General features: G+C 45.0%; 1 protein-coding gene across 1 annotated transcript; it reads right to left on the bottom strand.

Annotated features, from left to right (window-relative positions):
- Positions 1-2844: 2844 nt before the first annotated feature.
- On the bottom strand, positions 2845-3733 carry LOC140074867 (speriolin-like protein). The gene has a single exon (XM_072120121.1). It carries the CDS (start codon positions 3636-3638, stop codon positions 2904-2906), a length of 735 nt encoding a protein of 244 aa, XP_071976222.1. The 5' UTR covers positions 3639-3733; the 3' UTR covers positions 2845-2903.
- Between the last annotated feature and the right edge of the window lie 19666 nt (positions 3734-23399).

The raw sequence follows: 23399 nt of genomic DNA on the forward strand, positions 1-23399 counted from the left end.
TTGCAGTATACAGCCTGCCCCCATCAGTATACAGCACTGCCCCCAGTAGTATACAGCTTGCCCCCAGTAGTATACAGCTTGCCCCCAGTAGTATACAGCACTGCCCCCAGTAGTATACAGCTTGCCCCCAGTAGTATACAGCTTGCCCCCAGTAGTATACAGCCTGCCCCCAGTAGTATACAGCTTGTCCCCAGTAGTATACAGCTTGCCCCCATCAGTATACAGTCTGCCCTCAGTAGTATACAGCAGCCCCTATTAGTATACAGATAAAGAAATAAACTTAAAGAGAACCCGTCATGCAAAATAACCCCCCTAAACTAAATATATTTTCATAAACTGCCATTAGAGAGCATTGCCTCTACCCCTTCATTGTCCCTCTACATGCCTGTAACCCTAAGCAATGAGGTCCTAAAGCTGTATGCAAATGACCTGTGAAATGTCCAATGAAGCATTAGCATATTCAAGCTGTCCAGCTTATTCATGAGTGGGAGGCACAGCCACACCCCCAGTGCTTGACTGACAGCCTGTATAATGATGTGAGGCTGTATAATGATATCCTTCCTGGTGCTGGCGCCTCCTGCAGCCTGTGTGTGTGTGTGTGTGTGTGTATAGGAGAGATACAACAGCTCCAGGCAGCCATGTTATAGCAGAACATGTCAGGTACTTGTGTAGCTGATGTCTGTGTCTCTGTGTATTAGGAGGATGCAGCATGTCAGCAGATGCAGCACACACACTAGCCATGCTTTACTATACATTACACACAGACATGAGCAGGGGGAGGAGAGGGGAGGGGTAACAGGGGTGACATCACTGCCTCTGACCATGTGACCAGCCTCATTTACATGATAAAGAATAGATGATTTTACAATGAATAATGTATGAAATAACTAGATAAAGGCTGTGATGGGATCCTTGGCCGGCAGATTGCATGGACGCAACTCTGCCAGCTAGAGAGGATAGAAGACAGAAGCGAAGACACGGGGAGCCGCCAGGAGCCTCGACGAACATCGGGGACACTGGAGGGTGAGTATTAATTTTTTTTTTTATATCATTGACTCGTGTATAAGCCGAGGCGAGGTTTTTCAGCACATTTTTTGTGCTGAAAAACTCGGCTTATACACAAGTATATACGGTAATTTCCTGCCTCTTATTAATCACTTTACTTTAACACAGTTTAGGCGCAATGTTAGATTCAGGCACTTACATGTGATCCTGCATACCTCCCAACATTTGTGAAAGGGAAAGAGGGACAAAATGGCGGCACGCCATTTGAACCCAGAACAAGGTGTGGAATTTTGGTAACTAAGAACTATGAGTACTGTTACACTGTGACACAGATTTACTGCCTTGGTATATAGGGAGGGATCTTCTCAGAAATTATTGTAATTATTGAGACTATTATTATTATTATTGAGATGATTATTATTATTTTTACTATTATTAATAATCATCTCCATAATAATAAAAATAATAAAATGTATAATAATAATAATAATAATAATAATAGTCTCACTAATTACAATAATAACCCCTGAGAAGATCCCTCTCTATATATCAGTGCATTAGTCTGTGTCACAGTGTAAATGGCAGATAACACTTCTTAGTTACCAGAAATCCTCAGCTCTGTATCACTGGGCTTATAGCTCAGTTAGTTAAGCTTCTGTCTACAGTGCAGAGGGTCCCAGGTTCGAATCTCTGCCTGGCCAAAACTTTATTTAATTACATAAATATCTTGTGTCTGGGGAAGCCCTGGAGACCATATATGGACAGATGCTGATCAGACCTGATGACGTGATCCCTGCTCTCCTCGACACTTCTCTGAAAAGGATTCCCTGCCCGATGTCTGCTCTGGGGAAGCCTAGGAGATGCAGTGACCATATATGGACAGATGGTGATCTGAAGCTGATGACGTGGTCCCTCCTCTCCGCTAAGCCCGACACTTCTCTGAAAAGGATTCCCTGCCCGATGTCTGTAGAAGCCATTCTGTACTGTGAGTTCAGACTTTCAAAGTATTTACTATGGGGACACAGCGCCGGGACCTGGGGGGAAAATCTGTGACAATCTCATAGCTGCCTGTGACGCGGGGCAGAGGTAAGAAAGACGGGAAAGTCCCGTCAAAATCGGGACAGTTGGGAGCTATGGATCCGGCTACAAGCTCCTCTCTGCTTCTCCCACAGCCCAGAATGAAGATAACACTCACAGCAGCACCCAGGTGTGTGACACCCTGCACCCAGTGACCTCCTCAGCAGTGGCTTCTCCTGGAGAGGATCCCCCAGTGCTGGTCTCCTGCTGCACCCCTGTAATTCTGCACAGTATTCCCCTCAGATACACTGGTGATACTGTGCAGAATTACATGGGGGACACTTGTCTGTAGTTTCTGCAACATTCTGCAAACTTCTGCAACGTTCTCTTCTCTCTTGCTCTGAGCTCAGGGTTTCTCATGTCTGTATGATCTGTACTAGTGCCTGCAGAGTATCAAATGTCTGTATTATATGTACTAGTGTCTGGCTGAGCTTTGCTGCTAGAAATGAGCTGTTCTGCAAAGGGGCTCAGTGCTTTCTTCTCAGATAACGCCACCTTCGGGCTGGAGTGTTTTTACGCCCGTTTTTGCACCTAAATGAAAACGTTGCAAGTGATGAATATCATTAGGCGCAGCAAAACATCTGGATTGGTAAGGTAGATGAGGGAAAGCTGCTTATTTTTGCTGCGCGGCTAGTTTGGCGCTTAGTCGCAAAAATGGCGCAAAAACGGTGCGCCTGAATGAAAAGGCGCAAAAACAACAGCAAGTGATACATGTGGCCCAATGTTAGGTATATTAACCAAATGTGCGTACATGGATTATTTAAAAATTTTTTTTTATGTGTTTAGCCTTTATTTTGCTATTGCAGGAGTAGCTGTTACTTCTACAGGAATAGAGGCTTTCCATCCTCCTCAGCCAGACACTTCAAGCAGTCAATGATGATGTTGACATTATCCAGAATATTACAGGGCATAGATTCCGTGGCCATGGTCCGCAAGTCTTCAGGACGTTGATAGGAATCAAATTCAGGTCCAGGTCGTGGCCGATCCTTAAGTACTCCGTATGTATTTACCAGGTATTCAGTGAATGCGGGATGGATGTGTTTATTGTAGCCGAATCTTTGAAGAGTATTAAAAAGTTTGTGTTTTCTTTCAAACAGTTTGGTCCTTTCCTCTTCGTCCACTTTTTGAGTTAGCGGACAGGTAGTAAGCTGAAGAATCTTTTCTTTCACGTTTGAGACCAAAAAGCCATAAAATCGTTCAGATTCCTGAAATATTGTAGCCAGTATCCTACGATCGAGTTGAAAGGCGATCTCTCCCATAACTCGTTGGTAATGCTGAACCATTTTAGGGTCTCGGCAAGTGGCTTGAAAATTGTCTTTCTTATCCTGAGCTCCCGATGGAGAAGTGTCCCTTTTGATTTTAGCTCTTTCCAAAGAGCGACCTCTCCTGGAGACACGGATGCCCGATGCCTTGCCTTCCTGTTCCTTCAGGGCTGTACGTAGCTCTAGGTTTTCGTACATCAGCCCCAGCATCTTGCATAGTTCAGCTTTATCGGCAAGCAGCTGGGCATTTTCGGCCCTTAGTTGCTCCAGTTCTGAGTGTTGCTCTTGATCCATGTTGTTGGTGAGTATAAGACTGCCGAAATCTTGGTGGTTCTTGTATCACCAGCCTGTTTACAATAAGGTATTTTTTTGGCAAACTGTAACGTATCCTTACATTCACCATAGCAACAAGTTATGATGTAACACACAGGTTTTGTGATCTCATGCTTTGAGACATTCTAAGTTCTAATGGTCTATATCATCCACATGTATCTGTTATGTATTATGATTTCTCTATGAAATCTAGGATAAGATGGATTATTTTTAATAATTTATTTATTATTGCTTAATCCTTTTACATGTCAAACAGTAACATCTGGGTGACACGTTCTGATAAATTGTACCCTCATCTCTTACCCGTTGCAGAACAACAGCCCCAAAAATCGCTTTTTTGGACCTGAAGAAGGGGAAATCCTCCAGAAACGTGTTGTCCTTATGTATCTGCCTGTCTTTTCAGTATTAATATTGTAAAAATAAATGTGTTTTAAAAATGATCTGAAGATATATGTATCTATCGTATAAATCTGACTAGTCAAAGTAAGCAGCGCAATATTGGGGCACAATTACTAAGGGTCAGCAGAACACATTTCTGCTGGATTTCCCAAATTTTTTAGTTCTGCGCCGCATTTAACTGGGTTTTTGGTGCACGCAACTGGATTTTGGTGCATCGGCGCCGGCTTTCGCACAACACAAATCAGGGGGCAGGCCGTCGGACGATCCTACGGATTCATACAGGATTTAATTGTCGCAATACATGCACTCACATACACCAGAAAGAAGAAGGTGAACTCCGGTGGACCTGATCGGGGAAGCGACACATGCAGGATATCGGGCGCATGATCTTAATGAATCGCTTCCTCTTCATCGGACCGGGGATCGCGACAGCACCGGGTAAGTAAATGTGCCCCATTGTATCTGGTATCTTGGAATCTGCAGCTGCTTAGAATATATATTTCCCTGATCCGCTCAATAGGGGCATCATCATTCTCGGCTCACTTCCATTGCAACATTAGGGGCCAGAGCCGAGCCCCCACACCACCTTTACTTTATACTTCCATGGAGCGCAGTGTTGTCCCCTAACATTATCTACACTGTCTAATCAGCGGCAGGCTCACAGCTTCTCTGACACTGTCTGCTGCAGATTGGACAGTATCAGAGAAGATTATAACACACACCCCCTTCTCCGCTCTAGCCCCTCCTCTCTGACAGTAGAGAGGATTATAATGCTCAGATAATGGGACTGATATCTCGGTACCATTCATCTCCATGTTAGAGGTGGTAAAAAGTCTTCTTTAAGCTACGTTTCCATCATTTTTCCATCCATTATGCGCAGCAGTTGTCAGGATTATGATGTATCTATGTATCTGTGATACAATCTGTACAGTCGTGCAGCAGGGGTTAATGCTGGGTTATTACCTGTGTGACGTCCCTGTTATCCCAGTGGTATTTATAGGTAATTGGTCTGCAGTGGATACAAAGAACATTCTACGTGATTTCTATGCATCTATCACAGTGTGCACACATATCGTGCATCCTAATAAAGATGATCCCTGCGCTGGGAGGACAGCGGCTCCGCTCATATCATCCATCCCATGGGAGCGATACTGATAATTGAGCCTTATCAGAATTCATCTTCAAGTCTTTAACCTCAGCAAGAAAGCGGAAACTTCTAAAGAATAGAAAAGATGATAGAGAGAAAAACCTATCTTGTCACTTGCACCGGATTGTAGATTGTGACGGATCTATACCCTGAATAACTGGATATCTATCTATCTCCTATCTATCTATCTATCTATCTATCTATCTATCTATCTATCTCCTATCTATCTATCTATCTATCTATCCATCTCATATCTATCTATCTATCTATCTATCTCATATCTATCTATCTATCTATCTATCTATCTATCTATCTATCTATCTCATATCTATCTCCTATCTATCTATCTATCTATCTATCTACATATCTATCTATCTATCTATCTCATATCTATCTATCTATCTCATATCTATCTATCTATCTATCTATCTATCTATCTATCTATCTATCTATCTCCTATCTATCTATCTATCTATCTATCTATCTATCTATCTATCTATCTATCTATCTCATATCTATCTATCTATCTCCTATCTATCTATCTATCCATCTCATATCTATCTATCTATCTATCTATCTATCTATCTATCTATCTATCTATCTATCTCCTATCTATCTATCTATCTATCTATCTCCTATCTATCTGTCTATCTATCTATCTCCTATCTATCTATCTATCCATCTCATATCTATCTATCTATCTATCTATCTATCTATCTATCTATCTATCTATCTATCTATCTCCTATCTATCTATCTATCTATCTCATACCTATCTATCTATCTCATGTATATCTATCTATCTATCTATCTCCTATCTATCTATCTCCTATCTATCTATCTCATATCTATCTATCTATCTATCTATCTATCTATCTATCTATCTATCTATCTCATATCTATCTATCTATCCCCCACCGGGGCTTAACCTTTTCTTGGGGCCTGGAGGCAGCCGGTGCTCAGAATACCGGAGTGGCTATGATGAGCATGAAGGAGTGAAGCCCGGACACTTGTGCGTTTCTCCTCTGGAACACCATGATATTGGGTTGATGGGTAGTGCCCAGGTGGTGCTAAATTTTTCCAGGATTTCCAGGTTGTCCTGGAGACCTGTCTGAGTAGGTGACAATATCATATGGTCATCTGCATATAGCAGAAATGTCACCTCGGTGTCATGTAGGGTGAATCTGGGTGCGGAGGAAGCTTCCAGGACGGCAGCTCATTGATGTAGATGTTGAAGTGTTGACCCCTCGGTTTTCCTTCCGTTTACTGTTTACAATTATTGTCGCAACCTATTCCAAACTGTAGCTTGCGGCTGGTGGGGACTGGAGTGTATGAGCACTTTTTTTTAATGGTTTTTGGCACAAATCAGTGATACGTGTTGCACGAACATCTGGCAGCAGAGGCAGTTCATAGATAAATTAGGCTTAAAGCAGGAAAACCAGGGAGCAGCAAACCTTGCTTTCTAATTACTGATAGATTTCAGCGGGTGTCATGACTTTCCATGGCTTTTTGCACCTCTGTTTCTTCATGTTTTTATTACCTTTCCCCCGTGTCATTTCTCATTATTTCCCATCATTTATGGACATCTATGGTGGGATATCTGTGTCAGATTGGGTGGGTCTTTCCCGACATCTGGTGAGAACCTGCACAAATGAACTTCTTTAGAGAATTGGTGACGTGTTCAATACGAATTTCACCGCTGTATATATTAACATACATTGAGATCCCACAAAGTGCTGCAGCTCATTAATTAGCATTCACAATAAAGATAATTTATGTAAAATATAATAAAATTTATAAAGTGCGAATCGAGTGCAGAGTCACAATAGCTAATAATTAACTCAACATAAAAAAGATTGTAAAACATTTGTTTTAGGCGGCGAAGGTGTAAAAAAAAATCCTTCAACGTTAGAAAACTTTCTAAAATAGAATGTAACGGATTATTTTTATCTTTTAACAAAGTAAAAGAAGAAACAAGAAATATTATCAACATTTGGTGGGACCGGGGCTCGGCTTCCTCTTCTAGGTGCATTACACATTCAGTTCTAGACATCTCGGAGAAGTGAGCAATGGATGAAGTCTGCTCCAATCCTAATAACAATAAATAATAATTATTTTATTTATATAGCGCACATAGATTACGCAGCGCTGCACATGTTGATGTGGATTAATGGGACCATATCTTTTCTTCCAGGACTCATTATTGCTCTTAATCAATTATTGCTCTTCCAGGACTCATTATTGCTCTTAATCAATTATTGCTCTTAATCATTATTGCTCTTTGGATAATCAGGGTTGTGGTCCTTCTATAGATCTATCTATCTATCCATCTATCTCCCTATCTATCAACCCAGGGCCGGATTATAAGGAGGGCTTCCAGGGCTCGAGCCCCGGGGCCCCCATCATTTTCTATCTATCTATCCATCCATCTATCTCCCTATCTATCAACCCAGGGCCGGATTATGAGGAGGGCTTCCGGGGCTCGAGCCCCAGGGCCCCCACCATCTTCTATCTATCTGAATGCAGGCTGTACTCCATTCCAAGTTTCAATTAAAGGTGAAGTTTTTTGGAAGGGTGGAAACGTTTCAGTGTCTCTTTTATCAAATCTGACAAAGTTGATAGACGCCGAAACATTTCCAAACTTCACCTTTAATTAAAACTTGCATCCATGATGTGCTCATTTCTCTACTATTGACTATTATTGGAGGCCCTGGCTGGACCATTCAGCGGTACACCCCTTGTTTTTAGGAGCTACTATGCTTTACTGTCTTCTTCTCATTTATTATCTATCATCTCATACTGTATCAATGTATCAATATCTGTCAATTTATCAATCGATTAACCTCCATTGGGTCCCTAAATCTGAACTGGCGTTCAAGGTGTGATGGGCAGGAGGGGGCAGTGCCAGGGCTGTGCAGGTGTGGGAACAGGCTAAGGACCTGACATAAGGACCTGGCGCCAGATGGTGGCGCTGTCCTGCCGGAGGCAGATAGAGAACTTTCTAGAACATCTGGTATTTAGAGAACAGGCAATAAATGGTTACTAGAAGGTGAAGATTTTCTTGTTAGATCTCCAGGCGGAGGGATTGGAGGTGGAGGAGAGGTCTTCAAGACGTGTCCCCCTCCCCTCATCATGTTATCAGCCGGAAACCTTTCCCTGAATGAGTCATGTTTTACATGTAGGACGGGAGTCATTTATATCCAGGTATGTAATGGGGACAAGTAATGATGAGGCCCCTGAGGGGCTCGTGATCCCACGAGGGGGGGGGGGGATTATGTGATGATGTCAGAGATCACTGCAGCCCAGACTAGAAATCCATTTATAAGTCCCAGAAGGAAGGATCTGGCTGTGACATTGTTCTAGTAATTGTCTGGCCGAGGAGTCATTTCTTATCAGCAGATGAAGACGACTTCCAGCAGGTGAGCGAAATTCACAAATTATCACTGAATTTAATGAGATACTGATACAGATACTGTATGGTTAATATATGGTTACATAGTAGGACAGTGCTGTTATATATGGTATTATTTACACATAGTAGGGCAGTGGTGTTATATATGGTATTATTTACACATAGTAGGGCACTAGTATTACATACATATATTACACACACACAGAAGGACAGAGGTGTGATATACACATAGTAGTGCAGCAGTATTACATACACATAGCAGGGTAACAGTATTACTTACACATAGCAGGGTAACAGTATTACATACACATAGCAGGGTAACAGTATTACTTACACATAGCAGGGTAACAGTATTACTTACACATAGCAGGTAACAGTATTACTTACACATAGCAGGGTAACAGTATTACATACACATAGCAGGGCTACAGTATTACATACACATAGCAGGGTAACAGTATTACATACACATAGCAGGGTAACAGTATTACTTACACATAGCAGGGTAACAGTATTACATACACATAGCAGGGTAACAGTATTACATACACATAGCAGGGTAACAGTATTACTTACACATAGCAGGGTAACAGTATTACATACACATAGCAGGGTAACAGTATTACTTACACATAGCAGGGTAACAGTATTACATACACATAGCAGGGTAACAGTATTACTTACACATAGCAGGGTAACAGTATTACATACACATAGCAGGGTTACAGTATTACATGAACATAGCAGGGTAACAGTATTACATAAACATAGCAGGGTAACAGTATTACATACACATAGCAGGGTAACAGTATTACTTACACATAGCAGGGTAACAGTTTTACTTACACATAGTAGTTCAGCATTATTATTTACACATAGTAGGGCAGTAGTATTACATACATATATTACATACACACAGAAGGACAGAGGTGTGATATACACATAGTATTGTAGCAGTATTACATACACATAGCAGGGTGCCAGTATTACTTACACAAAGTAGTTCAGCATTATTAGTTACACATAGTAGTGCAGCAGTATTACATACACATAACAGGGTAACAGTATTACTGACACATAGCAGGGTAACAGTATTACTTACACATAGTAGTTCAGCAGTATTTCATATGTATAGCAGGTAGAGATGAGCGAACATACTCGTCCGAGCTTGATGCTCGATCGAGCATTAGTGTACTCGTAACTGCTCGTTGCTCGGACGAGTATTTCGCCCGCTCGAGAAAATGGCAGCTCACGCCGTTTTGCTTTTTGGCGGCCAGAAACAGAGCCAATCACAAGCCAGGAGACTCTGCACTCCACCCAGCATGACGTGGTACCCTTACACGTAGATAGCAGTGGTTGGCTGGCCAGATCAGGTGACCCTGGGATAGACTAGCCGCTGCCCGCGCTGCTCGGATCATTCTCTGTCTGGATGCCGCTAGGGAGAGAGCTGCTGCTGCTCAGGGAAAGCGTTAGGGTGTTCTATTAGCTTACTGTTAGGCAGGAGTGATTCTAAAAGAACCCAACAGCCCTTCTTAGGGCTACAATAACGTTATAATTTTTTTTTTTTATTATTTGCAGCTAGTACCATATTGTGAGGAATTAGCAGGGGGACTTGCTACCGTTGTGTTTAGCTCTTAGTGACACACATATCCACCTCAAACACAAAAGTGGGAAAATTTATTAGGGGTTTGAGTAGAATTAGGCACAGTCTGCCAGTTTCTTTTTATTTTACGTTTATTGTTTTAATAACTCAGTGTCATCTCATCTGGCATAGTAGTGTGCTGTAATACTTGGCTAGAAAATAGCCATAGGAGAATACAAACGGCTTAATTACGCCTACAGTAGCGTTCTATATATTTGATTTCTGGTTGATCTGCTGGTGGCTGTAGTTGTTGCAGTGCATCTACTAGTAAATTGTGAGCAATTTGGAGTCAGACTTGCGACCACTGTGTTTTAGTGACGCACATATCCATCGCAAAGACCGAAGTGGGAAAATTTATTAGGGCCCGGGGTTGTATTTCAATTAGGCACAGTCTGCCATTTCCTTTTTTATTTTACGTTTATTTTTTTCATAACTCAGCGTCATCTCATCTGGCATAGCAGTGTGCTTTCATACTTGGCTAGAAAATAGCCATAGCAATAGGATAGCATCGTTTGGTTTTAAAAAATAAAAAACACAAAACAAAAAAAAAAAAAAAGTTAAAAAAAAAATTCAAGTTATAACTCTCATTTTCAAAATGTTTAACCCGAGGACTAGGGGTAGAGGACGAGGGCGGGGACGTGGGCGTCCAACTACTGCAGGGGTCAGAGGCCGTGGTCCTGGGCGGGGTGAGACACCACCTGCTGATGGGGGAGCAGGGGAACGCCGCAGAGCTACACTCCCTAGGTTCATGTCTGAAGTTACTGGGACTCGTGGTAGAGCACTGTTGAGGCCAGAACAGTGCGAACAGGTGATGTCGTGGATTGCCGACAATGCTTCGAGCAATTTGTCCACCAGTCAGTCTTCCACGCAGTCCACCCATGTCACCGAAATCGGCACTCCTCCAGCTCCTGCACCTCAGCCTCCTCCCCCCCAGTCTGCCCCCTCCCAGCAAAATTTGCCATTTGAACCGGCATACTCTGAGGAACTGTTTTCTGGACCATTCCCACAGTCACAAACCACTTGTCCGGTTGCTGATGAGCAATTTTCCGATGCCCAGGTTTTCCACCAGTCGCAGTCTGTGGGTGATGATGACCTTGTTGACGTACTGGAAGAAGTGTGTAAAGAGGTGTCCGACGATGAGGAGACACGGTTGTCAGACAGTGGGGAAGTTGTTGTCAGGGCAGGAAGTCCGAGGGGGGAGCAGACTGAGGGATCGGAGGATGATGAGGTGACAGACCCAAGCTGGGTTGAGAGGCCGGGTGAACACAGTGCTTCTGAGACGGAGGAGAGTCCTCGACCAGAACAGGTTGGAAGAGGCAGTGGTGGGGCCAGACGGAGAGGCAGGGCCAGAGCTGGTGCATCAGCGCCAAATGTGTCAACTAGTGAAGCTCCCGTGGCAAGGGCTCCTGCGGCGAGGGCTAGATTTTCAGAAGTCTGGAGGTTCTTTAAGGAAACACCGGATGACCGACGGACTGTGGTGTGCCACATTTGCCAAACCAGGATCAGCAGGGGTTCCACCACTACTAGCTTAACTACCACCAGTATGCGCAGGCATATGAATGCTAAACACCCCACTCAGTGGCAACAAGCGCGTTCACCTCCGGCCGTGCACACCACTGCTCCTTCCCCTGTGTCAGCTGATAGTCAGCCCCCTGCCCAGGACCCTGCCACAAAAACCCCATCGTCGCCTCCACGATCCTCCACAGCATCCACCAGCGTTCAGCTCTCCATACCCCAGACGCTGGAGCGGAAACGCAAATATAGTGCAACCCACCCGCACGCCCAAGCCCTTAATGTGCACATCTCCAGATTGCTAAGCCTGGAGATGCTGCCCTATAGGCTAGTAGAGACCGAGGCCTTTCGCAGCCTCATGGCGGCGGCCGCCCCTCGGTATTCGGTCCCCAGCCGCCACTACTTTTCCCGATGTGCCGTCCCAGCCCTGCACCAGCACGTGTCAGACAACATAATCCGTGCCCTGACCAACGCCGTTTCTGACAAGGTCCACCTGACCACGGACACGTGGACGAGTGCTGCCGGGCAGGGCCACTATATATCTCTGACGGCACATTGGGTTAACTTGGTGGAGGCTGGGACCGAGTGTGACCCTGCGGCTGGTCATATACTGCCGACGCCGAGGATTGCGGGGCCTACCTCGGTCCAGGTGTTTGAGGCCTACTATGCCTCCTCCTCCTCCCACCCCTCCTCCACCTCCTCCTCCGAACGACCATCCGTGGGCATGGCGCCATCAGTCGGTAGCTCTAGGCACAGCAGCAGTGCCGTCGCTAAGCGACAGCAGGCGGTGCTCAAACTGCTGAGCCTAGGCGATAAAAGGCACACCGCCCAAGAACTATTACAGGGCATCACGGCGCAGACTGATCTGTGGCTGGCACCGCTGAACCTGAAGCCAGGCATGGTTGTGTGTGACAACGGCCGTAACCTGGTGGCGGCTCTGCAACTCGGCAGACTGACACATGTGCCATGCCTGGCCCATGTGTTAAATCTGATAGTTCAGCGTTTCCTCAAGACATACCCCAATCTGTCTGATTTGCTCACGAAGGTGCGCCGCATCTGTGCGCATTTCAGGAAGTCCAGCACAGATGCTGCCATTCTCAGGGCAGCGCAGCGCCGCCTCCAACTGCCCGCTCACCGACTGTTGTGCGACGTGCCCACGAGGTGGAATTCAACACTGACCATGTTATCCAGAGTTTACCAGCAGCGCAGAGCGATTGTAGACTGCCAGATGTCAACTTCCACCAGAACTGGTAGTCAGGTCAGTCAGCTTCCTCAAGTCTACAATGAGGAGTGGACGTGGATGTCTGATATCTGTCAGGTGCTGAGTAACTTTGAGGAGTCAACACAGATGGTCAGTGGCGATGCCGCCATCATCAGCCTCACCATCCCGCTGCTTGGCCTGTTGAAAAACTCTCTGGTCAGCATGAAGTCGGAAGCTTTGCGCTCCTCACAAGAGACGGGGGAAGAAGATTCCCTTGTTGATAGCCAAAGCACCCTTAGGTCTGTTTCTCAGCGCATATCGGAGGAGGTGGAGGTGGAGGAGGAAGAGGAGGAGAATGTTGACGAGACACAAGAGGGGACCATTGTTGAGTCCTTCACTGTTGAGCGTGTATGGGCAGAAGAAGAGGAGTTGGAGGAGTTGGAGGAGGAGGAAATGGACAGTCAGGCCAGTGAGGGGAGCGAATTCTTACGCGTTGGTACTCTGGCGCATATGGCAGATTTCATGCTAGGCTGCCTATCCCGTGACCCTCGCGTTCAAAGAATTTATTCCAGCACCGATTACTGGGTGTTCACTCTCCTGGACCCACGGTACAAGCAAAATCTTTCCACTCTCATCCCTGGAGAGGAAAGGAGTGTGAGAATGCATGAATACCAGCAGGCCCTGGTGCACAAGCTGAAACAGTATTTCCCTTCTGACAGCGCTAGCGGCAGAGTGCGTAGTGCTGCGGGACAAGTAGCGAGGGAGAGTAGGCGAGCAGGCAGCTTGTCCAGCACTGGCAAGGGTACGCTTTACAAGGCTTTTGCCAGCTTTATGTCACCCCAGCAAGACACTGTCACCTGTCCCCAGTCTCGGCAGAGTAGGGCTGATCTTTACAGAAAGATGGTGAGGGAGTACGTAGCTGACCATACCATCGTCCTAAATGATCACACAGCTCCCTACAACTACTGGGTTTCAAAGCTGGACATGTGGCACGAACTGGCGCTGTACGCCTTGGAGGTTCTTGCCTGCCCTGCCGCTAGCGTCTTGTCCGAGCGGGTTTTCAGTGCAGCTGGTGGCATCATCACCGATAAGCGAACACGCCTGTCGACTGACAGCGCTGACAGGCTGACGCTTATCAAGATGAATAAAGCATGGATTTCTCCTAATTTCCAATCTCCAGCAGGTGAAGGAAGCTCAACCTGAATAATTTATCCACTCCTCCTCCTCCTCCTCATTTTCCTCCTTCTCCTGCTCTTTGTACAGTAAAGCAGAGGAAACTGGCTATTTTTTGACAGGGCCCACTGGCTCTACCTATAGTACTTTATGCATTTAATTTTTCTGGAGGGCCACCGACCCGGTCCTCTGTTTTAAACAATTTTTTGGACTGCCACATACAGGCACTCAATCTATTCCATTTTTCTGGAGGGCCACCTACCTGCTCCTCTGGTTTGAAAACTTTTTTGGACTGCCACATACAGGCACTCAATCTATTCCATTTTTCTGGAGGGCCACCTACCTGCTCCTCTGGTTTGAAAACTTTTTTGGACTGCCACATACAGGCACTCAATCTATTCCATTTTTCTGGAGGGCCACCTACCTGCTCCTCTGGTTTGAAAACTTTTTTGGACTGCCACATACAGGCACTCAATCTATTCCATTTTTCTGGAGGGCCACCTACCTGCTCCTCTGGTTTGAAAACTTTTTTGGACTGCCACATACAGGCACTCAATCTATTCCATTTTTCTGGAGGGCCACCTACCTGCTCCTCTGGTTTGAAAACTTTTTTGGACTGCCACATACAGGCACTATCCAAATTGAATTGTCTCCATAGCAGCCTCCACACGTTGTCTCCATTGCTACCTCCAAAAGTCGTTTATATAGCTGCCTCCATACATCGTCCCTTTATCAAACGAGGTGTGTCAGGCCGAAATTTGGGTTGTTTTCATGGATTCCACATCAAAGTTGTTAACCTTGTCGCCACCCTGCTGTGTTATCCACAAAATACACTGGCAAACTTTTACCATTTAGGGATATTATTTCAGCGCTTCTTGCGCATCTGTTTACATTCCCCTCACCCGCCATATCCTAAACTTATAAGAACGCTACTACACTTGATCTTATACAAAAGGTTCTTAGAAGTGCTGTTTGGGGAGTAGCCTAGAGACAGGGGCTTGGATTGGCGAAAGCTCGCCTGGCAGCGGAGCGCCAGCTCCATGCGCATCATGCGCTTCTTGCGCATCTGTTTACATTCCCCTCACCCGCCATATCCCAAACTTATAAGAACGCTACTACACTTGATCTTATACAAAAGGTTCTTAGAAGTGCTGTTTGGGGAGTGGCCTAGAGACAGGGGCTTGGATTGGCGAAAGCTCGCCTGGCAGCGGAGCGCCAGCTCCATGCGCATCATGCGCTTCTTGCGCATCTGTTTACATTCCCCTCACCCGCCATATCCCAAACTTATAAGAACGCTACTACACTTGATCTTATACAAAAGGTTCTTAGAAGTGCTGTTTGGGGAGTAGCCTAGAGACAGGGGCTTGGATTGGCGAAAGCTCGCCTGGCAGTGGAGCGCCAGCTCCGTGCGCATCATGCGCATCTGTTTACATTCCCTTCACCCGCCATATCCCAAACTTATAAGAACGCTACTACACTTAACTTGGTGCAGGCTGGGACCGAGTCTGACCCTGGGGCTGGTCATATACTGCCGACGCAGAGGATTGCGGGGCCTACCTCGGTCCAGGTCTAAAAAAGGTCTACTATACCTCTTCCTCCTCCCACCCCTCCTCCACCTCCTCCTCCTCCTCCGAATTACCATCCGTGGGCATGGCGCCATCAGTCGGTAGCTCTAGGCACAGCAGCAGTGCCGTCGCTAAGCGACAGCAGGCGGTGCTCAAACTGCTGAGCCTAGGCGATAAAAGGCACACCGCCCAAGAGCTATTACAGGGCATTCCACATCAAAGTTGTTAACTTTGTCGCCACCCTGCTGTGTAATCCACAAAATATACTGGCAAACTTTTATCATTTACCGATATTATTTCAGCGCTTCTTGCGCATCTGTTTACATTCCCCTCACCCGCCATATCCCAAACTTATAAGAACGCTACTACACTTGATCTTATACAAAAGGTTCTTAGAAGTGCTGTTTGGGGAGTAGCCTAGAGACAGGGGCTTGGATTGGCGAAAGCTTGCCTGGCAGCGGAGCGCCAGCTCCATGCCAAGGTCCAACTAACATAGTTTTAACTGCAGCACCTTTAATCTACTACTAGTTCACTGCCTCCATACATGGTCCCCTTATCATACGAGCTGTGTCAGGCAGAATTTTGGGTTGTTTTCATGGCTTCCATGTTAACTTTGTCGCCACCCTGCTGTGTAATCCACAAAATATACTGGCAAACTTTTATCATGTACCGATATTATTTGAGCGCTTCTTGCTCACCTCCTTTGGTTCCTCTCTGCCACCCATTGGTTTGAAGCCTGAGTCCATTTAGGGTATGTTGCCATGACACTCTCTAGCCTGCCGCTGCTGCCGCTGCCTCTGCATGCCATCCCCTATAGTGTCAGGGTCAATTATTGGATGTTTTAGATGCTATCTAGCCTCATTCGGTCACTCTGTCATGGCCATGCTGTTGCCCATAATTTTGGCATAATGGTGCGATTAAGCAGCCTCAGAGGCATCCATGCATGCTGCCCCTGCTGTTTCCTCTCCATTTCCGTGGTGTTTCCATCCTTTTCTGAGGTTCCCAGGTGTTTGGCCAAGCTTCCCTGTGCAGAGCCTTGGTCCCCTTGAAAAATGCTCGAGTCTCCCATTGACTTCAATGGGGCTCGTTACTCGAAACGAGCACTCGAGCATCGGGAAAAGTTCGTCTCGAATAACGAGTACCCGAGCATTTTAGTGCTCGCTCATCTCTAATAGCAGGGTAACCGTATTACTTACACATAGTAGTTCAGCATTATTAGTTACACATAGCAGGGTAACAGTATTGCTTACACATAGCAGGGCAGCAGTATAACATGCAAATAGCAGGGTGACAGTATTACATACACATAGCAGGGCTACAGTATTACATACACATAGCAGGGTAACAGTATTACATACACATAGCAGGGCTACAGTATTACATACACATAGCAGGGCAGCAGTATAACATACAAATAGCAGGGTGACAGTATTACTTACACATAGTAGTTCAGCAGTATTACTTACACATAGTTCAGCAGTATTACTTACACATAGTTTGTGCAGCAGTATTACTTACACATAGTAGTGCAGCAGTATTACCTACACACAGCAGGGTAACAGTATTACTTACACATAGTAGTGCAGTAGTATTACACATGTATATCAGGGCAACAGTATTACTTACACATAGAAGTGGAGCAATATTACATACACATAGCAGGGTAATAGTATTATTTACACATAATAGGGCAGTAGTATTACATGCACATAGCATGGTAGTGGAAATGCATACACATAGCAGAGTAACAGTATTACTTTCATATAGCAGGGCAGCAGTGTTACATAGCAGGGTAGTGGAAATACATCCAAATAGCAGGGAGCAGTATTTCATTAACATATTAGGGCAAACACATTTATGCAGGCTCATTTATTAAGGGTCCGTCGGACGCATTTTCGTCGGGTTTCCTTTTGCGTCGGGTCCGTTTTGCGCTGAATTGCCCCGGGTTTTTGGCGCACGCGATCGGATTTTGGCGCATCGGCGCCGGCTTGCGCGCGACAGAAGTGGGGGGGGGGGCATGGCTGTCGGACAACCCGATGGATTCGGACAGACCGCGGAATTTAAGGAAGGAAATGTGTCGCAAGATCAGCACTCACATGCACCAGGAAGAAGAAGGTGATCTCCAACGGACCTCAGCGCAGAAGCGACGGATGCAGGAACTCTGGCGCACAATCTTAGTGAATCGCTGCAGAACCGAATACTCGTCGGACAACGCACCTTAGGATTGCAACAGGACCGGGAAAGTAAATGTGCCCCATAGTGATAGAATGGTATGGAGGGTACTAAAAGCTATTTAGCAGAATTCTGAATGAAGCTTTGAATGTGACTAGAGCATAAACCACAATGAGATTTCAAATCCCTACAAAATAAATATAATTATTCACTATCATTACACATGATCCACATTCTGAAACATAGGAAGGTGTCACCATTAGTGTAAAACCTGATAAAGTGTCGCCTTGCTGCTGCGGTAATTGTGTCCTGATGACTTTCCTTCTCCTCCTTTCACTTTGTATCAATATTTCTGTTGTTGGAATGAGCCCCATTATGATGAATTTGTATCAATCCCATTTTTTTTGAGGGTCACATGATGGAAGCTCCATCACCCCGGCAGCTGCTCCAATAATATTCCTCTGGCATCAGGGTTGGATCTATAATTTATGGACGTGGTATATGCCGGTGTTATAGCTGAAAGCCATAAATAGCCAAAATTAAAAGTGCCGTTCATTAAAATGATAATTTGATTGCTTTTTTTGACGTAAAAATGAAATAAATTCATCATTGTGTAAATGTTTGATTTCCTGCTCCGGCACTTCCTCTTCCCCCCGCGATCTGGCGCTCTGCCTGGGATTCAGCTCCAGTTATACATCATATTAAGCCTTGTTCCAGGAGAAATAGATCCAGACAATTATGTATTTAGCAGAATGAACAGGCTCTAAATTACAATTAAAATATTAGTGCAGTTGCCCTCGCAGATCCATAAAATGTGTTTATGGCCCCCATTCATCTCCACACAACTGACGGCGTTACATTGTGTGATATAGAGACGGGTCCGGGGGGAGAGAGGCCAGAAATAACGCTTCATCTTCAGGTTGTGGGGACTGGGAACAATCAGCCTTATCTATAGGTCTCCATTACACTCCAGAGCTGAATTCATAATTCTGCAGGCTTCAGAGCTGAAAGAAGAGAAAATCCATCCTGATAAAGCAAGGACATCACTCATAGATCCAGGCACCATGACTGCTGTAATCTTATATGCGTTATCCATGGCCTCCTTCCTTCTGAAATCCACTTTTTACAATTATACTAATGAGCCAGAAGGACATTAGGGGTGTTACCAGAGCCCCTCCATGCTGTAGCTTTACACACAGTTACACTGTCTCCCCTTCCACTTGCTCCCTCAGCACTTCTCTCCTCCCTCTGCCTGATGTAATCTCACACAGTGGGAGGGGCGAAGTGCTCCTGCACAGTGTAACAACCTGTGAAGATACAGCATGAAGGGGCTCTGGTGACTAATGACTCATTAGTATAAATTTAAAAATGGATTCCCAATTTTGGAATTTTATAAATTGAATGCTGGTTATTTATTATGTGCTGGTGCATGGTGCTCCAGCATAGGATACTCCCCTTGCCGCTCCTGCATGTCAGATATATGAACTCTGGTCTCCATCCGTATATCTGTAATGCTGTTCCCATATTAATGGTCAATACATTTTTGCAAATCAGAAAACAAGGCTGAATATCTGGGCTCCTCTTCACCAATGGAAAATATTTAGTGTAGAGATCCCCCATCTCCCCAAAAAGGCCTATAACTGGCTGACACAAAACCATTGTCGAACATTGTTATATCCACACACAGCATAATCATACATATATACCATATACACACATTACACACACATTACACACACAATATACATAAAAATTACATACACATGCTCTGCAGCATAAACATACATATATACCATTTAGCTACAATACACACACATACACATTACATACACATTACACACATACACATTACACACATACATACTACATACACATTACACACATACATACTACATACACATTACACACATACACAATTAATTACATACACATTACACACATACATACTACATACACATTACACACATAGACATTACATTACATACACATTACACACACACTGCACACATACACATTACATACACACATACAACTGTTATAAGTTACATACTTATTTCTCCAGTCTCACTAGTAAATACAGCCCTAGTAAGCGGAGGACAGGATGCTATACACATCTTGTACCCCTCTCCACCTCCTTACCACTAGTGGGCGCTCCATGTACTTTGATGCCCCGGAGATGAGACATAATAGGAGCAGGATGCAGGGTGTTCACACCCTGCCTGTTACACAAGGGTTACTTGTGATCTGCACGCAGGTAATAACTTTGGTGTAGAGACTCTTTAATACAAGACAGAAATAGTCGTATCGCTCTGGTGCAAGGAACCCCTGTGATGTTCAACTATAGGACACATGACCCCAGGGACCCTCGTAGTGTTAGGTCTCTTCTCTCTCCGGGTGGTGAAAGGGATTGACTTGTGTCCTGATGCTACCACTGGGGCTTCCATTCATTGCTGTAGGGGTCCCGGCCCTCTGGCTCATGTAAAAGGGGTTAATTATGCTCTGCACATGACTATGTATAATCTCATGATAAAAGCTGTGACTCCTTGACTTTCCATTGTCCACTATCAGGGTTTCCATGAGTCTGAGTGCAAGGTCTTCTTCATTGCTGTAGGGGTCCCTGCTAACATAATAGGGGTCCCATAGGGTCAGTACTATAAATATGAATATAATAATAACCCCTCTAGTAGCAGAACTCCGTCTCCAGGAGCCTCTGCGATGGGCCACCGTCATGGCTTCCATGGGTCAGAGTGCAGGGACCGTCATCTATGGACTTAGCTCCTACTCAAGTGTCTCGGGAGTTCATGGACATCTTACTCAAGGTGGGTGAAAAAGCATCTCCTGGAAACACTAGTAATATCCAGCACATTCAGCCCATACTTGTAAATCTATTCTCAGATACAAACTGCACAAGGTTCTTCAGGATCCTTCTCTCCGACGCTCATGGACCCGGCCATGGATTATCTGTCCATCCCAGATCCTGGTGAACATTGCTGGATCTGCATCATCTGTTCAGACAAGTACTCAGAGCCTCCTCCATTGAGCCCCCCAGGACCTCTTTCCGCTCTTCTAAATTGACATTGTAGTTACCTTTAATTATCTTCCATTTTCGCAGTCGTTTACAATTCCCCATCACCTGCAATCTATTACGGGTGAAGCGGTGGTAGGAGAAGGATCCTAAGGAGCATCCTGAGTGCAGGCGGCGCTGCCACGTACGTCTCCGGGGAGCGAGATGGCGGTATTCTGCTATTTAACATCTGCTAAATGGGGTAATTACATAATTCAATGGCAGTAATACAGGTTTTATTCTATCCAACATCACAGCAAGATAAACACGGGGGACGGCGCGGTCCCGGTGCTCATACAGGAGAGGCGGTTATTGGAGGAAAGGAGTCAACCGAAATGGAAGATTCTGCACTTACAGATTTCCTTTAGAGGCAGTCCCCGGGTTACGCACAGGATAGGTTCTGCACATTTGTTCTTAAGTTGAATTTGTATGTAAGTCGGAACTGTTTACTTTATATTTGTAAAGTATTTGTAACGCCAGTCAAAATTTTTTTGGTCTCTGTGACCATTGGATTTTAAAAATATTGGATTGTAAGAACCATAAGAACCAGGATTACCAATAAAGCTTCATTACAGACACCTGTGATAACTGTTACAGCTCTTTATTGTAGCCTGGGACTAAAGTACAGGAAATTACCAACATCCAGAGGTCCGGTTGTAACTAGGGGTCGTCTGTAAGTCAGGTGTTCTTAAGTAGGAGACCGCCTGTATACTTCAAAGAAATAGAAACCTGAAAAGAAGAAGCAAAGTTCAGTAGAGGAGGAGGAGGGATGTCCCATTGTGACACTTTGGGGGATAATATAATACGACTATACACAAGACCAAAACATAATCCACAGGAATCACATGTCCATGGGGGAGGGAATGTGAAGAGAAGGACCTGGGTGACTCGTGGACCATGGCTCTAAAATCATCAGGCACAGGTCTGGCCTCACCTGGAACATGAGCATCAGTTCTGGGCACCAGAACTTTTCTAAGCGTCCATTAGCTTCTTCTACAATGTACCATTAAAAGACTGGAGTGATGGTTGTTGGGGACTATATACACCCATATATATATATAGACCCTTGTAGATATTGCATTAAAAACCAGACATTTGCAGCTAGAGTCATCATTCACAATCTATAAAGGGGATTTATCATTCATTTAGTGTTCGCTTCATTGAAAGGAAATGGTGCAGATTTACTTACCCGGTCCTCTCGTGATCCTGCGGTGCGTTGTCCAACGAGGATTCAGGTCTGCCGCGATTCACTAAGATCGTGTGCGCCCGAGTTCCTGCATCCGTAGCTTCTGCACCAAGGTCCGCCGGAGTTCACTTTTTTCTTCCTGGTGCATGTCCTTTTTTAAATTCCGCGGTTTGTCCGAATCCATCTGGTTGGTCGATGCGCCAAAATCCGATCGCGTGCGCCAAAATCCCAGGTCAATTCGGCGCAAAACCCAACAAAAATGCATCTGACGGACCCTTAGAAAATGAGCCCCAATGTGTTTTTCTTTAAAAAATAAGGACATTTCTTAGTGACCCCAAACTTTTGAGCGGTAATGAAGATTGTGAGCCTCATGGGCAGGGTCCGCTCCCACTTCTTCCAGATGTCTGTAGTTTTTGTATTTGCACATGTTGTCTTTATGGAACATATGTGACTCCCTTACTGATAGCATAACACTATTAATGCTGCTCTATAAATTATATATATATATGTATAAATATTATATCATCATAAAGAGCCAGGCATTTTTATTATGCATTGTCCAATATAATGTCACCATCCAACGACAATCACTGTGGAGCCATACAGACACAAGTGCCCAAGGAAATTTTAGTGTAAGACACATTGGGGGTCATTTACTAAGGGTCCGAACCACACACTTTCGTCGAGTTTCCCGATGATTTCTGATTTACCCTGAATTGCCCCGCGATTTTGGAGCTCAGGATCGGATTTTGGCACATCGATGCCGGCTTTCACGCAACAGAAATCAGGGGGTGTGGCCGTCGGACAACCTGACGGATTTGGAAAAACGCGGAATTTAAAAAAGAATTTGTGTCACAAGATCAGCACTTACATGCACCTGGACGAAGAAGGCGACACCTGCTGGATTTCGGGCGCACGGAGAATGCGCCACTGGATCGCGACTGGAACGGTTAAGTAAATGAGCCCCATTGGGGCTCATTTACTAAGAACAAGGCAAACTACACTAAATGCAGTTTTCCTGTGTACAGTGCAGGGGTCGCCAGATTTAGGATTTATGGCCCAAATTCTTCATAAATCTGGCTCCCCCTGCACTGCTCCGACACAGTGACCACTTTTACATAGGGCGTGCACCACATATCTGTCAGATTTTGCATGACAAATCTGGTGCATGATCCGACTGAGCACCGGAACGGCCCCTAATTTGTGTTGTACATAAGGAATCAATGGCGATGAGTGGAGCTTTATCCAAA

This window comes from Engystomops pustulosus, chromosome 8 (assembly GCF_040894005.1).
Source record: "Engystomops pustulosus chromosome 8, aEngPut4.maternal, whole genome shotgun sequence".
NCBI lineage: Eukaryota > Metazoa > Chordata > Amphibia > Anura > Leptodactylidae > Engystomops > Engystomops pustulosus.